Consider the following 18,299-nt stretch of genomic DNA (forward strand, 5'->3'; position numbering starts at 1 on the left):
TTCACTAAAAAAAATATAAATATAATTCATTTCCAAATGCTCTACAGCTTTCTGTTAGATGTATTACATTCCATGTATTCATTTTATTTATTCATTCCCCAACTGAAGTACATTTAGATTTTGAAGTTTTTACAACCACAAACAATGCTGAAATGAACAAACTTGTTGATGTCTCCTAGTTTACATCTGTGGATGTTTTTCTAGGGTAGATATAAGTCTCCGGGAAGTTTAAGATTATTTAAAAAATTCATTAGTATAACTATGTGTGTCTCTTAACATTCCTGACATTCTAGGTAGTTCAGTGTATGATAGGAATGTTTAGTCTTTTCAGCCTCTACTAAAATGAACATATGATTTTTCTCTTTTAACCTGATTTGGTGAATTGTAGTAATTTTCTAATCTTGAAATATCCTTGTATTCATATGATAATCCTAATTAATCATGGTGACTTAAAGAATACTGGTTTTAATTTGTTGATAAATTTTATTTTTTTTAAGATTTTATTTATTTATTCATGAGACACAGAGAGAGGCAAAGACATAGGCAGAGGGAGAAGCAAGCTCCCTACTGGGAGCCTGATATGGAATTTGATCGCAGGTCCCCAAGATCAGACCTGAGCTAAAAGCAGATGGTCAACCACTGAGCCACCCAGTTGTCCCAGTTTGCTGATATTTTATATAAAAAATTTCCGTCTAGGGATCCCTGGGTGGCGCAGTGGTTTAGCGCCTGCCTTTGGCCCAGGGCGCGATCCTGGAGACCCGGGATCGAATCCCACGTCAGGCTCCCGGTGCATGGAGCCTGCTTCTCCCTCTGCCTGTGTCTCTGCCTCTCTCTCTCTCTCTCTCTCTGTGACTATCATAAATAAATAAAAATTAAAAAAAAAAATTTCCGTCTATGTTCATGAGCCTCATTGACCTAAACTTTTCCTTTTTTATATTCTCCTGGCCCAGATTTGATAGTAGAGTTTTGCAAGTTTTTATAAAATGCTTCAGATATTTTTCCATCTTTCCTATGTCCTGGAATCACAAGTATAACATTATATGCTCTTTGAACCTTGGTAGAACTCATCCCTAGTGATTGTTTTTCCAATTAATAGTTAATTATGTAATCAAAGTCCTCCATACCCCCACTTATTTTTAAAATCTGAGATACCTATTTCCGGGATAGTTATATATTTGTATCTTCTGCTTCTATTACAAATTGTCAAAAATTTCCCATAATTCTAATATTTAGTCTTAGCTATGTTCTTAGAGTGACAGGAGTTCGGGTGTATATTTGTAGAATTTATCCTTTATTAATATAAAATCCAGGGATCCCTGGGTGGCTCAGCAGTTTGGCGCCTGTCTTTGGCCTAGGGCACGATCCCAGAGTCCAGAGGAGTCCCGTGTCGGGCTCCCTGCATGGAGCCTGCTTCTCCCCCCTCCTGTGTCTCTGCCTCTCTCTTTCTCTATGTCTATCATGAATAAATAAATAAGTAAATCTTTTATATATATATATAAAATCCTTTTTTCTTTTGATTTTCTTTTCAATTATATTAACATTGCTATATCCATCTTTTAACCTAGTATTTTCAGGCTTTCTGTGTCATTGGAGCTTGCTTGCAATCAAGTTATAGCTGGATTTTGTTTTTAATCCAGTGTGTCTTTTAATTTACGAGTAAAATTAACCCATTTATATTTATTGTAAATATTGATGTTTGGACTTACTTCTCTCGTCTTATTTTTTTCTATTTACTGTACTTCCATCTTGTTTCCTTTTCTCTTCTTGCTCTCATTTCTGACTTTTTTTGGACTGGATAGGTTTTCTTTGTTCCATTTCCCCCCCTTCCTAATAGTCTGTGAATTATAAATCCAATTTAATTCTACAATTTGTATTTAGACTTAAAAATGTATTGAATGTCATATAGTCAGAACATATATGTTAAAGGTCAATACCTGGAATTAGCCTGCTTCTATAACCCCTTGAAAACCTTTCTGAACTTCTTCTGATTCCCAGTTTCACGCTTGTAAAGCTGGGACCTTGAGTTATTCACTTAATTTTCATTTATCTTAAGGATTAAATGTGATGCCATGTCAAGCTCTAGCCTTTATTAAACAAGGGGCCTCCAATTCCTTCATTCTCTTTCTTCTTCATTCAGCCAAAAAACTTCGGGTCCAATAGACACAATCACCTTTTTTCTCCTTTGTCCTTCAAAGTCACCTCTTCCTATTTCTTGCATCATTATGGCCTTCATCTAGTCCTTCAATTTCTATATAAGACTCATAATACCTTCTCTTCCCTTTACCTAAAAAAAAAAAAAAATCCCATTCTGCATTGTACTGAATGGCCTCTCTTGCTCTAGATTCGATGAACGTCATTTCCCAATGACTCCATGACTTTCTTCATTTTCCCTTCAAAATGGCGGACTTCAGACGTTCCACGAATAACACCACGTGCGCCTGCGCCTCCCGCGGCCATTTCGCCCAGCAGCCCAAACTCCAGCCTGTGCTTCGCGAAGCGCCTGCGCAAGAGCCTCCGGAGCCCGGTGGCTCCTCCCCCTAGCTGAGTACGCTTGAAACCGCACGTTCCCGTCCCTTCCCTCCCCCGCTGACTCTGCACCGCCCTCACCCCTTTCCTGTGAGATTCTTCCGCCAAGTGGAAAGCCCATCTTCCGTCGACAGCCTACGCAACTGAAGAGCAATCCAATAGGCACATACAGCTCTGGGGCCCGTCATTCAGTCTTATCTATGCACCCCTGCAGTTTTCCTCTGGGCCCTAAAGTTGATAAGCGATTTCGCGGGACTCTTTTGCATACCGCAGGCAACAAATGGAAAGAATGGCTACGGCGGAGGGATCTCTCGCTTACGCTCTGTGTACTTTAACCTAATGGGGGTCGTCCGGGAGTCGGAAGGGGGAGGGGAGAGGGAGGAGGCAGCCAAGGAATTGTTTTTTTCTCTCGCCCCGCCTGCGCCAGGCCGGCCAATGGCGACGGGTTGTTTACCCAGGAGCCTCGCCCAGCTTCCTGGCCTGGGCCAATGAGCGGCGGAAGCGGCTCCGAGGGGGCGGGCCCGAGAGGCTGTGCGTGTCTTGTGAGAGCTCTTGAACCAAGTCAGAGCTAGAGCTGGGCGGCTGGAAACGGCGGCCGCCGCCGGTGACTCAGGGAGGCAGGAGGCGGGGTAAGAGCGCCGCGGCCTCGGCTGAGGGGAGAGGAGGAAGAAAGATGAAGGCGCCGATCCCGCGGCCCCGCCGCCCCCGCGCCGCGGCGCAGGCCGGGGCGACGGACGCCCGGGGGTCGGCGGCCGGGAGAGCGCCGTGTCGGGGCGGGGCGGGGCGGCGGGGCAAGTGCGGAACCGCGGGCCGGCCCCTCCCGTGGGGCCGCCCGGGGCGGGGACGCGGCCGCCCCAGACGGGGCCCTCGCTTCGGGCCTTTTCTTTCCCGGAGCGGGGGAGCGGGGGAGCGGGGGGGCGGGGGGGCAACACTTTAAAATCCACTTCGGCTGCAGATAATTCTCCCCTCACGCCCTCCTCGTTTAGGTTTAAGGTTTTGGAAAAGCGAAAGTTGGGAGAACGAGGGTCACGCGGCGGTTGGGCCCGTGTTTGCGGTGGGGGAGGGATCCGGGGGGCGGGGGAGGACGCCAGTGTGGAGATCGGGTGTTGGGTCCTCCCTCGCACCGGCCGCCGCCGCCGCCGCCGCCGCCGCGGGTCTCGTCAGCCGAGCGGATTGGGACCCATCCGTCCGCCCCTCCGCCGCCGCTTCCCCCGCGTCCTCTTTTCCCGACCCCCTCCCACCGGCAGCCCCCACCGCATTTTGTTTTTGTATTTTTGCAGGGAGGAGCCCTTCCTGCAGGCGTGGAAACCATGGTGCTCACGCTCGGAGAAAGTTGGCCAGTATTGGTGGGGAAGCGATTCCTCAGTCTGTCCGCAGCCGACGGCGGCGACGGCGGCCACGACAGCTGGGACGTGGAGCGCGTCGCCGAGTGGCCCTGGGTCTCGGGGACCATTCGAGCCGTCTCCCACACCGACGTTACCAAGAAGGACCTGAAGGTAAAATCAGCTCCCGGGCCTCAGCTGTCGGACGTTTTGTAGTTACCTTGGTAACGAGACAGCCAGCGGGGGGCCCCCCCCTCCCCTTTTCTGAAAGGGCGAGATCAGAAAGTTGGCATCTGATCTGAAGGTGCAGAAAACGAGACCTTGAAAGTCTTTGAAATGGTTGTGTAGAACCGAGGTGTGTTTGGCCTACAGTTGCCTGTGTTTAATGACGGCCTTGGGGTTGCTCAGACACGCTTCGCTGTTGCCCGCTCTGTGCCCTAATAGGACTGTATGGTTACTCCTCCGAAGGGGGAGTATCGTGAATATTAAGATTGGTCAGGTACCCAGATGATGTGAGAGGAATCATTAAGAATTGATGGCTAGCGCTTTCGGGTGGTTGGTTGGTTTGTTTGTTCCTCCTAATTTCTTGGGCCAACTTGTTAAACTTTCAGACTTGTTGGAAATGAAGTGAATGAAGAGGGAGGAGCTTAGTTCTGTTTGGCACGTTAGGGTGGGTACTTGTCCGTATATGGTGGGTCACGGTGGAAGTGGGTTCCAGGTCTTTTCTGTGAGGAGTCCGTAGGTAGGTGTGGGCTTTGACCATATATGGAGGGCAGGGGTGGAGCCGACCCTTATATGGTGTGTTAGAGGAATGGCTCTGAAATATATTCCACTTTGGTGTTTGGGTGGAGGGAGAGAAACTAGTACAAGTGTGGACAGTGATTTTTAATCAAAACGACACTCAGAACCTTTTTCAGTTACATCTTTTCAAAAAGAGGTGGAATTCTAATTGTACTGTCTAATAGAAAATTTTTGGTGGCAAAGGATTGTCTGGGAACAACCAGTAAGGAAGCTGTTCTACCAACAAAGACTCCTTTGTGCAAAAATAACTGGAGAAAGGTCCCTAACAAAGACTCCAAAGTGGTGATAACTTGAAGGAAGCCTGTTAGAACAGAAGAGATTTCCACCCTGGGTAGTGGATATGTTTCAGCATCTTCACTTGGTCATTACTACTTTTTCTTGAAAACTATATTCAGATTGGGAGGAAGTTTTAGCATTGGCAGTTGAATACATGTTGATTTCTGACACATCATTCATTTGAACACTTGAAGGTGACAGTACATGGCCAAAACCAGGTTTAGTCTGCAAAGGATTGTTGGAAAAGAATATGTGTTCATACATTTTTAAAGTTTTCAGCTTGTGTTGTCTTCATATTGAAAAGGAGTGACTGTTGAGCACTTATCCATATGCCAGGCATCATACTGAACACTTCATAGCCATGATCTTATTAATCCTTACAGCAACTCTTCGGGAGTAGGTACTAATATTGCTGCATTTTACAGACAAAAATATCTTGCTTGGGGAGATTAAGTATCTTACCAAGGTGACATACCTAGAAATTGGCATAGCCTGTGTTCTCACCCAGGAGTTTTGATACCACCATCTTTACCAGTATGCTCCCTGTGCCACAAAAGAACTCCTGTCATACACTGTGAAGTTTGGTTTTTCTCCTTTTCATTCTTCCCAGCAAATGGAGTTTTGTGGGTGAACCTATTTGCTTTAGGCTAATAATCTTTCTCCATAAAGTGGGCTTTGTGTACCAGATTTCAATCATAGTTGTTGTGGTTTATTTCACCTGCCAAGTAAAAATTTTTCTAGTGCATTTGTTTTTATCTGATTTGAATGGAAACAAGATTTGAGTCTTTAGTTCTTTGGCAGATGATGACAGACTAGGTGTTCTCTTCCCCAACAGGACCTAATTATAGACCTGTTGGATTAAGAAGGCAATCTAGGAGGTCCTTTTTGTGTATTCTTTTTAATTTCCACTTTTCTGCCACCCTCAGTATTTGAGGTGGTGGTAATAACTCCCATTTGCAGAATGAGAAAAATAGATTTGGGAAAAAGAGTCTTGCCCAGATTTGCATAATTAGCTGCCCAGTGATGGAGGGAGAATTTGAATTTAGGTTTGGCTGTGTCTTTTCCATTGCACTAAGGTGCCTCACCTGATGATAAACAGGGATTTTCATTTCAAGAACAGTTTTAACTGTAGTTGATTTTTGCTTTACCTGCAGACTTTGAAATTCAGCCTTCATGTAAGGTGGAAATTACTTGATTTCTTTTATGTAGTCATGATTTATCATTACATTCCTTAATTGAGTAGCAGATGGTTTAAGTTTAAGGGCATATTGTATTAGCAAAAACATAGAATTTCAAAACTCTAGAACTAAATTGTGCTTGGGGAACTGCAGGCAGGAGCTAGTAACTTAAGACCATGCTTGCACTTGAGCTTAAGGTATTGAGTTTTTGAGGTTGGAGTGAGACTGGGGTCTAAGATGAGTATAAATGAATACAATTCCAGTTGTATGCAACTGGTTTGGTGTTAGAAGTACACGTTTGTCTAGTTTGATTTGCTATTAGTTGAAGATGATGTAATGAGGCCAAGGCTTGTTAACTTTGTTATAAACTCTCTCTCAAGGTGAAACAAAGTCACTCACTGAGATACAATATGTTTAGTTGTTGGTTACAGAGAGTCAAGGTGAAGACATAATGATGGTTAAGTGCTTATTATGTGGCACCTTATTTAATTCTGAAAAATATCCTAGATGATAAACCATATTTTTTGGTGTTAGAAAAAGAGGCTTGAAGAAGTTAAATAACTTGCCTAAGTTTGTCTCCAGATTTTAAACACCAGGCTTTTAATATTCAGGTAGAGTGAGATTAAAGCACTGTCTTTAGTGGGCCTTTATATTCTTAGCACTTAGAACACTGCTTGGCATGTAGTGTTTGCTGAAGTATTTGGATGAATAAATGGAAGGAATAAAAATTATTCTACATTGAAAATCAGTTTTAGAAATAATCTACTGGTGGAGCAGTGGCATCCTCTTTCCCTGGAATAACAGCAAATCTTTATTAGGTGTGGTTATTAGAACCTCTTTTTATCCTATTCTTTCTTCTTGAGAGTGAGACAAGGGTCTTCAATTTGCATGCTGGAAATGTCTTTCTTCCCCAGCTTGTCTGTTTAGGTCTCTTCCAGTTCCCTTTCCTTTGAACCTAACTTATCCTTGAGTCTTCTGCTCCTTCTTAGTCCTTAGGGATATCCCTAACTAGCACACGAGTAGTACTGGCCATTTCTGTGTACTATTTTCTGCTGTTAAAATTTTTCTTTTTGGCAATTGGGTGCCTTGACCAATGCCTAGCCTTTTCATTCCTACATACAATTGGAATATGAATATTGATAGATTCTGTTGCCAGTCGAACCATGTAAAATGAGAAATTCCTAGCAGTGTAATAAAGTCTGTTTACCCCCATAATTGAATGCTACCCAGGCACCCCTGTTGTTCTTTTTATAGAAATTTTTGCATAAGAGCCTGGGGGGGGGGGTGTCCCTGGGATTTTAGATAAGTATTTTATTTAGGTGTAAGAAGACATAGAAACATAAATAATTTCCTCATTTGTGGAGACTGAAATAAGTGATAATCTACGTTATAGTTCTCGGCACAGAATAGATATGTCATTAAAAACTTGACTAAAAACTATGCCATTCTGTAAGTGCCTGCTTTTAAACTTGGAAGTATTTTACTTGGCATTTCTGATGGTTTTCCTAATCATATACTCAGATGAGATTAATGTATGTTAAGAGTGAGAGGTTTGAGATTAGCTTGATTAGATACAATATTCGTGTATTAAAAAAATTTTCTGTTGGGGAAAATTAACTTGAAATAATTAATTTGAAATATTCACATTTAGTCCAGATATGTATAGGCTAATAAGTACACATTTACAAAATGTCCTATTAGAAGAATGGCAAGTTTGGAAATTGTAGGTAGCGAATCATAATCAATCGGCCTCTCTTTGGGCTTTGGAATCAGACAATATAAATAACATCTACTTTGTGTACCAAAGGAACATGGGGGGAATAATACAACTTATTTTTAAGATTTTCTTTGAGAGTGAGCAAGAGAGAACATGAACAGTGGGAGAGGTAGAGAGAGAGGGAGCAGCATACTCTCTGCTGAGTGGGGAACCTGATGATGTGGGGCTCAATCCCAGGACTTGGGATCTTGACTCAGGGTCTGCAAAAGGCCAGTGCCTAACCAACTAAGCCACCCAGAGACCCGGGAATAATACAATTTAAATGAGAACTAGTGACATCAATAAGCTTGCAGAAGCTTGGTCAGGTCACTTTAGTTCCCCATAATTTGAATTTTTTTTATTGGTGTGCCTTTTGGAGGGGAATGGATCAGAGGGAGAAGGAAGGACAAAGAGAGAATATTAGGCAGATTCCACACCTAGTGCTTGAGCGCAGCGTGGGGCTCCATCTCAAAACCCTGAGTTCGGGCAGCCCCGGTGGCACAGCGGTTTAGTGCACCCTGCAGCCCCGGGGTATGATCCTGGGAAGCTGGGATCAAGTCCCACGTCGGGCTCCCTGTGTGGAGCCTGCTTCTCCCTCTGCCTGTGTCTCTGCCTGCCCCCCCCCCCCCGAATAAATAAATAAAAATCTTTAAAAACAAAAACAAAAACAAAAAAAACTCCTGAGTTCATGACCTGAGTCGAAATCAAGAGTCCAGTGCTGGGATCCCTGGGTGGCGCAGTGGTTTGGCACCTGCCTTTGGGCCAGGGCGCGATCCTGGAGACCCGGGATCAAATCCCACGTCCGGCTCCCGGTGCATGGAGCCTGCTTCTCCCTCTGCCTGTGTCTCTGCCTCTCTCTCTCTCTATCTCTGTGACTATCATAAAAAAAAAAAAAAAAAAAAAAAAAGAGTCCAATGCTTAACCCACTGAGCTACCCAGGCACCCCTGGTGTTCTTTTTATAGAAATTTTTGCTTAAGAGCCTTGTTGGGGGGGGGTCCCTTATAACCTCAGGCTTCAAGACACAAATGGGAGAGACATTTGTGGTTATGATAGGAAACTTTTGAAAGAATAAAGAGAGTTCACAACTTGTTGGTTTCATTATATTTTTTAAAAGTCACCTTTTTTAAAAGTCAAGTTAAAGTGAGTTTTTGACTGGTGGAATCTAATACTCTGAAGCCATAAACTAAGTTATTTTTAAGGAGCTAAACTTAATTTTTGAATTATTAAAAATTGGGATATAAAGAAGAAGGGGCTCTGTCTAAATTTTGGTTTAGGGTTGATCGTAAGCTTTATAGAGGTTTGATAAGAATTGTGATGTTGCTTAAGTTTGGGAAAGCTACTGAAGATCTCTTAATCCTTTACTTTCTTTTCCCCCCCTGAATAGATATTGGATAATTTTATTTAGGATCTTCTCTCCCCCAACTGAACTGATACCCTGATAAATTAAGATTTGAATTACCATTGAAATCTTAAGACTGCCTGATCTCCTTGCCAGATACTTTATGTACCTTGTCTTAAAATTTTACCTAATGATTCAGTGAGAGGTAGGTGTTAGCACTTTCATTTTGTAGCTAGCAAAACCAGTTTCAAAGAACTTAGGTTTAAGCAAGGGTTCTTAACTTGGCATGCAGGCTAATTGGTTTTCTTTGTAATGCTACATATTTTATGTGGTTAAAATCATCCTAAAAAAGCTTCAGCATAGCTGGGATTCAAACCCAGATTTCTCTGGTGCTGTAGTTATATATGCTCATTCCTCTTATACAGCATTGATGGGAAAACTCATCTAAAGCTAGTTTGGGTTTGAGGTTGATGTGATATGGAGCAGAAAGACTATCTAATTTAGGGGAGCTATCATAAGACCTGTATTCTGTGACTGAGGAGGCAGGAAGATGAGCAGTCTCTAAACTCTGTGAAGGACCATTTGATTGGGCGTAGTGATGGATGGAATGCACAGAACCAAGGAGAGCGTACACAGGGCCTTGTCACATAATAGGTACTTACACATTTATATGGGTTCTGTGATAACTGCAAGATTAAAAAGCCTGCCACACCAAGAAGATATGCATATTCTGAGAGAAAGTTACCTGAAAGTTAGGGACACAGATTTTACTGTTGGGGGAGAAGGATGGGTTTTAAATTTCATTGATTTTTTTAAAGATTGGTATTTATAAAGCCATAAAATTAGAGAAGATTTGGGTTTAGGGCTAGTGGTATACCAATTGGGAATGTCCTGCCTTCTAAATGTCTGAGAGTAACTGAAGGTAAGAGGCCAATTCAGAGAGAAATTTATTCATTCAACAAGTATTTCAGTACTGACTGGGGACTGGATACTAGTGAAATACAAAGGTAAATAAAAACATATAGTTTGACCTATTAGAACTTATGTCAATCAGTTAGCCACAAATAAATAATACAAAATGTGGGTACATGGTGAAGGAAAAGTATGGGGCTTTGAGTACATTTAACAAGGAGGAATTCTCTTTGGTGGGGAATGGAGGCTCTTTGGTTAGGAAAGGCTTCTTTGAGGAAAATATTTTTTGAGTTCTGCAGATGAATGGAAGTTAACTTATTTAAAGTTAAAGCTTGGAAAGGAAGTGTGATTGTCTATGAAATTATGAGAGGCTAACCCTAACCCTAACCCTCTTTAGTAAGAAAGGGGTTTTAAATAAAAATAGTGATTTTACACCAAATATTGAGGGAGTTTAGCTCTGGTGTCAGTTTATCAACTATTTGTTTCTATATTTAGCAAAGTAGACTTTGACTCCAAACTCCCAGTTTATTCAGCTCAAAAGGATGTTGAGGATGTGCTGTCTTCTAGGCCTTGTAAGTCTGAATCCTATGCATACCAAAGGGATTCAAAACAAGGGATTATGGTGATGGGGTGGTCTTCTTAAGCCCACAGTGCCATTTAGAATTACAATGACACGCAATAAGTAATTCTTTTAGGTTTCAAATTTCTTTCTTTTGATTCTCAAAGCTCTGATGTCTAACATATGTAAAAACTTTCTACTTGGGGGTTCTTTGGCTTTCTACAAGTTACTTTTGAGGCAGAGACTGGCTTCCAAAAGCCTTGACTGCCGCTTCTCAAAGTGATTTGGCAGCCAAAGCTTGATGGTTAGATTAACATGTCTGATTGGTTTATTGTGGACTGGGAAGGGAAGTAAGAGTGGGAAAGAGGGACAAAATATTCAGATAAAAGATTGAAGTAGAGGGGCGCCTAGGTGGCTCAGTAGGTTGAGTCTGCCTTTTGCTAGGGTCATAATTTCTGTGATCTCGGGGTCCTGGGATCGAGCCTCGCATAGGGCTCCCTGCTCAGTGGGGAGTCTGCTTCTCTCCCTGGCCTCCCCGCCACCTTATAGTGTCTCCCTCTCAAATAAATATCTCTTAAATAAAATCTTTAAAAAAAGATTCAAGTAGAATAATGGTATAATTCAACTTTGGTATTTTTCATGTTTATTTTTGTTAATTGAATCTGCTTTTTTTCACTTCTGTTTAGGTGTGTGTGGAGTTTGATGGGGAATCTTGGAGAAAGAGAAGATGGATAGAAGTCTATAGCCTTCTAAGGAGAGCATTTTTAGTAGAGCATAACTTGGTTTTGGCTGAACGAAAGTCTCCTGAAATTTCTGAACGAGTTGTTCAGTGGCCTGCAATAGTGAGTACAACTTGAGGTTATGAGACCAGGGGATTTAATCCATTATGAGTGAAACAAGGGAAATGTATATGTAATGCCTGTATTTGGCCTCTGGAGAATAGTACAGATAAGGAATCTCCTGTTAGCTCTGCTAGGAACCCTGTAACTCTGTGCCTTTGACTTTTCAGCCCTCAGTTTCTTCACTTGAAAAATGGGGTTGGAGGTAATGTGGGGGAATGTCTAGGTCAGAGGTGAGAAACAATATATATGTATATGTATATTTGGATTGATTTTCATAACATTTTAAGAAAGTTTGAGTTAGTCATCTACTTTTAAAATATGGAAAGTATACCTTAAAATCTGGCTGTTGCCTAGCTCCTGTAGGGGTTGCCAGTCTTGGCCTCATGATCTCTAAGGTTCTCTCTGACTCATGATATTCTTTGGCTCTGAAAGTACTGGCAGTCAGTGCATGATTATGCCATTTCCACATCATAAATCTGATGTAGTAGATAAGAGTGATCATAGTGTCTGGAGAAGACAATTCAGGTTTTGTGAGACATAGGGCTTAACAGTAGAAGGGCAAGATTTAGACAGAAAGGCTAGGAAGGTGGTTGAAAGGCTGACCAGATTGTGAAGGGCCTAGCATACTGTGCTAGCAAAGTTAAGATTTTGCCCGTGGGTGAGAAGAGCTGCTGCAGGTTTTTGAGTGGTATAGATTTTGGTTAAAGTTATATTTTTCTCTTTGTAGCCCTCTCTCCCCCAGCTATTAAGAATTTGCCAAAAACATGGCCCTATCTCCCCCAGAAAAAATGTATACACACAGTTTTTTGTATAAATTTTGGAGAAGTCATGTACCTCTGGACCCAGACCTATGTGTTAATGACTCCCAAATGTGTATCTGGTTTAAATGGTTTTGGATAAAAATTGTGTGATCGCGTTGTGGCTGCGTAAGTAGTTGTTATTGAGATGCCAGCAGTAAATAAAATTAGTGGTTTTATCTCTTTCTGCATATGTGGAAAATTGCTAGTCACCATTTTCAGAATTATTCTGACAGCAGTTGTGATGTCAGAACCCTTTTGTTTTGTTTTAGGTGTATAAGTCTCTGTTGGACAAAGCTGGTTTGGGATCCATAACCTCTATTCGCTTTCTGGGAGATCAACAAAGAGTATTTCTTTCTAAAGACCTTCTGAAGCCTATACAGGTAAAGCATAAAAAAATATTAACCTCTAAAGATAGAAATATAAATTTTTTAATATGAGAACTAAAAGTATTGACGTTTATTGCTCTAATTCTAATAAATACCTAACACAGAAATAGACCCATCTCATTAGCAGTTAGTTGTTAGACATTACCCTTCGGTGTTAGCCATTGGGGTTGGTATTGTCTATTTGGGATTGGAAGGTCAGAAGTAGTACAGTTGATGATCTGTATTTATATATGGAAACACCTAGATGATATGAAAATAATTTTTGAAAGATTGACTATCATTCACATGTATGGCAGTCATTATTTATGTATTGAATAATGTGGGAAGTTGCCTACTTGTTAGAATATATTTGTAACCCCCAAATCAGTTCTTAGGCACTTTCATGGTCATTCATAGACATTGGCAGAGTGGTAAAAAATTTGAGTTACCTGACATATGTTCCCAGCTGAAGTCAAATAAGGTGACATTCTGCTGGCTTGTTTCCTCTCTCATTTTGTAAACAAGTGTGGTTTATGAGGTCTATTTAGTGTTGAATTTTTGTGCCTTTTTTTTTTTTTTTTTTTTTTTTTTGTGGTGGCGGTGGTGGTTTCACTGTACCAAGTATAGTGCTGAAGTGCTCTCTAGTGTTCCTAAGTGTAAGGTCAGGATGTGTCTTAGGGAGGAAATATATATGGTAAATAAGTTTCATTCAGCCATGAGTTACAATGCTGTTGGTTGTGATTTCCAGGTTAATAATGCAGCAGTATATATTAAATAATGTGTCTTCCACAGAAACACACTTAACACATGGTTGTGTATAGGTTGGTTAATGAAACTGTGACCAAGAGGCTCAAAGGAACCTAACCCTATTTTTCCACTAGGGGCAGTGGTTCACTATTCACTAGTTCATTGTTTGTGGTGACTTAGTGAAACATAACTACCATAAATGATGAGAATTGAGATCACGTGCGTGTTTTTTCCAGTTGGCTTGCAAAACTCCCACCCTTTTCTGCATAACATTTAGGTTCTTGGGTCTTGCTTACATACGGTTATTTTCTTTAGGAAAATGTTTGAAGACCAGGAAGGAACACACAGATTATCTCTAGATTATTCCCTTGGGAATAATGTTGGTCATATAATAACATTTATCTTTTAGATGTCATTTATGAAACTTCATCCTTTTACACACTTCCATTTGGTGACCTGTCTTGTTTCTGTGGACTGTACAAAACTTAAAGTCACTTATTTGTCATAAGGCAGTTCAGGGCCCATGGTCATTGCCATTGGTATGCCTGTATGGGAAAACCCAAAGCACTAGATTTTCCTCTACTTAAGTCTAATTTCTGTATCATGAAAGTTCTGAACCTTATTTTAATGTTTAACTAAATAGAACAAAGAAAGTGCTTTTGCTTCAGTTAATTTCAGGTGCAAGTTACCTTTGTGATGTTAGGTAGGAATATTGATATTTTTCCTCACTTAAAAGAATGACTTGCTCTTAAGGACCAAAGAACATAGTGGAGGGGCTTTTGGATAACTTACTTTGCTTCATGAGAGTAGTTTTTACTTCTCACCATTGTTTTCTGGACAGTTCTGTTTCATATCTTTTGTGTGTCTAATCCTTTCAGTCAAAATTTCCTGAGGTTGAAAAGGCAAAATCTAGATCAGCTTTTATTTCTTCTCAGGGAGATGCACTGTGGCTATCCATGTGAATATACTATTAATTGAGGAAGGTTATGTGTGCTCTTGACTGATGATGATAGTGCCAAAATTTAGTGCTTCAGGGCATTCTCCTATATATATGGATGATTATATCAGGGTTCTAGCTGTATGAAACTATGTTTAGGGATATGATTATTATAGTAGAATGCTTGCCCTAAAAAATGCACAGAGAACCTGAAAATCATTTAGCATATATAGAAGTTGGAATTGAAACTTAAGGTCTGTTCTTTGGATTGAATTTGAGTTATTTATCTGTGGTTAAAAAAAAAAAGATAAAGTACTCAAGTCAGCTATCTGGCATTCAAACTCTCCAAGGTCGAGTAGAATTATTCTACCTTGTTTAAGAGCCATTTGTGGCTCTCCCCATTAATAAGCTATTTCTTAGTAGGAATTAGAGCACACATTTACATTTTTTTAAATTACAGCAGCATGAGGGAAAAAAAAAAAAAACCCACACACGGGCCGTTCTGATAATTAATGTTGAGCTCTTCTGAAGACCCTAGGTTAAGTCTAATGTTATTTGGCATAAGAAATGCATTTTTCCAGCATAGCATCTTTTTTTGTTCTTTTTTTTTTTTTTAAGATTTTATTTATTCATGAGAGAGAGAGAGAGACCGAGACACAGGCAGAGGGAAAAGCAGGCTCCGTCAGGGAGCCCAATGTGGGACTCAATCCTGGGTCTCCAGGATCAGGCCCTGAGCTGAAGGTGGCCCTAAACCGCTCAGCCACCAGGTCTGTCCCCAGCATAGCATCTCTAAAGCACTATTCTTCCCAGTGAGAGAAATGGATGAACCATTTTTGAGCACTATGTATCCATTTCACAGTAGCACAAAAGCCTTAAAGGCCTGGTATTAGAAGGGCTTCTGTGCTATATAGCTTGTATTTGGCAAGCTATTCGTATTGACAGTCTCTGTATACGTTTATCATAAGTTAGTGTGTGCACAAGGCCAAAAGACTATGGGACTGTGCCCAAAATGGAGCTCTTGCCAAGAACTGAGTGTTTTCAAAACTGGGTTGCTGAAAACTTAGGCCGTTCATTCAAGTTTTGTCCCTTCCCATCCCCCCTTTACCATTTGTAAATAAGAATGCATATGGAATGCATTTCTAGTCAGGTTAAATCAATATGTGTCAAGTGATTCATTAAAAACAATTTCAGTGAATTTACACTACATAACTGTGTGTTTTTATGTATGTGTTTTCTGTCCCTGGAAATTCTCATGAGTTGACCAGCTAGTTTGTTTTCTTATATTTCCATAGTCAAAGTTGCGTTGTATTTAAAATTGTACTTTGAGCCACTCTTAGTATTTGTCATCCTCTTAGCTTAGGGTGACTTCTCTTTAGTTTCCCTTACACCTACTGTTTGACCTATTAATAAGTTCATTGGAGTTGCAGTGGTTTGGTGCCATCAAATGGCTAATGACAGTATTTAACATTAAGCTGATTGAAGCATCCACTAGAATTTAAACGACTCTTTTTGTTACCTTAAAATATAATGATCTTCCATTTTTCAGGATGTAAACAATCTTCGACTTTCCCTTATGGATAATCAGAATGTCAGTAAAGAATTTCAAGCTTTGATTGTGAAACATTTGGATGAAAGCCATCTTTTACAAGGTATGGAGTTTATTTTTTGGTGATAGTTTATGAGTTGACCAGTGGTTAGCTTTGTAAGAAGCTGCATTTGAGTCCTCATTCTCCTATTGAGATTTCTAATTTTTTTGAGATTCCTTTTACTTTCCGCATGCAACTAGATGATTGATGAATTTTATTTTAAAGCATCTGAAATTTGGAAAGCTCAGGACTCATGTGTAAACTAGTAAGGTAGATATTTAAAAAGCTTGGCTGTATTTTGACATGGAATTTGATGTGTTTGAAATTTCAGTCTTATAAAACTGGTAAAACACGAATTTGGTACTGCTGATCTCCCATATATTGTTACTGAATTTCCTGGTCAATTTCACAGTCACATAAGTATTTTATAAGGCTTAGCAGTTCTGTTGGGGTTCCTGAATTTGGATCCCCTAAAACTCTGCACAGGACAGTGAGGGCTCAGTGAGTTATCTGGTACTACTTGGTCTTATACAAATGCTGGAATAAATTTATTGCTACTTTTTACTCCATTTTTCTATTAATTTACCTAAAAGTTTAAAATTAAAAGTTTCTCCCAGCTTTTTGCTGAAAATGTTGTCTTCTCATGTTTATAGCAATATCTTTTAATGTTTATTTTTGTCTACTTTTTTTTTAGGTGACAAAAACTTAGTTGGTTCAGAAGTAAAAATATATAGCTTGGACCCATCTACTCAGTGGTTTTCTGCAACCATTGTAAATGGAAACCCAGCGTCGAAAACTCTGCAAGTCAACTGTGAGGAGGTAAAAGATGATGCTAATTGCATGTAAGATAACTGGACAGAAAGAGAATTATAAAAAAGAATTATATCTTATAGGATCTAAAGCAGTTTTATTATCTTGATATTAAAATATTAGAATAGAAAAAAGAAATGCAGTGATTGTTTTTAAAAGAAATTATTTTTAAGAAGCTTCCTTGTATGTTAACAGAGCTAATTTCTGGTATGTTTCTGAGCATTTTTAAGTTTTCTAGTATCTTTGTTTTATTTATTTTTAAGATTCCAGCACTGAAAATTGTCGATCCATCACTGATTCATGTTGAAGTTGTACATGATAACTTTGTGACATGTGGTAAGATATATTATTTGATTAAAGCCTTTGTTCTCCTTCCTATCTTTCATCTTTCTCCTTTTCATGTTAAGAAAAATAGGGAAGCCAACCTACCTATTTTTTAAATATTCTAGGTAATTCTACAAGAATCGGAACTGTAAAACGCAAGTCTTCTGAAAATAATGGAAGCCTAGTTTCCAAACAAGCAAAATCTTGCTCTGAGGTAACCTGATTAATGTTTGTCACTTGTGTAGTTTCCTTAACTCTAACGGTGTGTGGCCAGCTTTGTTAGTGTTTATAGAGTTCTCTTCTGTGCTGTTCTTTGCTGTCTTGTCTACTCTTTGCTGGTTCCAGATCTTGGCCATAATTTCTACACTCATGCAGATGGAGATAATATAAGTTTCTGATCAACTATTTTTTTGTGTAAAACATGTTTTATTTTTTGATAATGCTGAAAATTCTCAATAGATTTGACAATTTCACCCATAAGGAGTGTTTTTGAGGTAAACTGAGTTGTGTTATCTAAGTAGAAGAAAGCCTGGCATGAGTGGAGGGGGAGGAACCTTAGAAATCTGAGTAGGTATTGAAATAGGACTCCCTTTTCTCAGTAATAGAGAGGTTTGATTGATAATTTATGACAGGTTAAACAAACACCAGTTTTTTAAAGGAAGTGGTTGGTTTGCCATTACTAATTTCTGCCCAGAACAGGATAGGTTTGTATGAATCCCACTGTGAATTCAAGTATTGGATTTAATTCTATTCTGAAGTGATTAGGATTTAGATCAAGAAACTTAAGGTTTTTAGGTGGGTTGAATCCTTAGGGCCTATTACAATACAGATAAGTTTTTTACAACTTAGATATCCAGATGCACTTGTGAGACAGTGACAAAAACACTTTTAGGATGCTCTGCTCCAGGCTGGAGTTGAGAATTTTAAAACTGATCAAGTTGGTGTTAAGATTGTTGGAAGCACTTTAGAGGAACTTTGGAGTCTGTGGGAATAAGGCAAGGAGAAATGGTATGGGAGTGGGCCAGAGTCAGTTAAGGAACCTAAGGTTCTGGATCAGAGCAGACTGGACTGCAACATCAACTAGAACCAAAGTAAGCACCGTGCTACGCAAATATATATGAATCTGAGTGGGTAGGATAATTGACTTTCCTGAGTCTTAAGCCTCTGTATAGGCAACAGGAACTTTGTCACTTGACCAAAAACTTTGTAAAGTGTGTA

At 40.1% G+C, this 18,299-nt stretch overlaps 1 protein-coding gene across 1 annotated transcript in view; it reads left to right on the plus strand.

Annotated features, from left to right (window-relative positions):
• Nucleotides 1-2,954: 2,954 nt before the first annotated feature.
• The window catches only part of KDM3A (lysine demethylase 3A), a 53,439-nt gene continuing 38,094 nt past the window's right edge, over nucleotides 2,955-18,299 (plus strand). Inside the window, exons 1-8 of the mRNA XM_077843185.1 lie at nucleotides 2,955-3,155; nucleotides 3,807-4,022; nucleotides 11,357-11,512; nucleotides 12,582-12,692; nucleotides 15,908-16,010; nucleotides 16,642-16,766; nucleotides 17,021-17,093; nucleotides 17,207-17,295. Of these exons, the coding sequence (XP_077699311.1) occupies nucleotides 3,837-4,022; nucleotides 11,357-11,512; nucleotides 12,582-12,692; nucleotides 15,908-16,010; nucleotides 16,642-16,766; nucleotides 17,021-17,093; nucleotides 17,207-17,295 (843 nt within the window). The 5' untranslated portion in view covers nucleotides 2,955-3,155; nucleotides 3,807-3,836. The remainder of the gene's footprint in view (nucleotides 3,156-3,806; nucleotides 4,023-11,356; nucleotides 11,513-12,581; nucleotides 12,693-15,907; nucleotides 16,011-16,641; nucleotides 16,767-17,020; nucleotides 17,094-17,206; nucleotides 17,296-18,299) is intronic.

This window comes from Canis aureus, chromosome 12 (assembly GCF_053574225.1).
Source record: "Canis aureus isolate CA01 chromosome 12, VMU_Caureus_v.1.0, whole genome shotgun sequence".
Taxonomy (NCBI): Eukaryota; Metazoa; Chordata; class Mammalia; order Carnivora; family Canidae; genus Canis; species Canis aureus.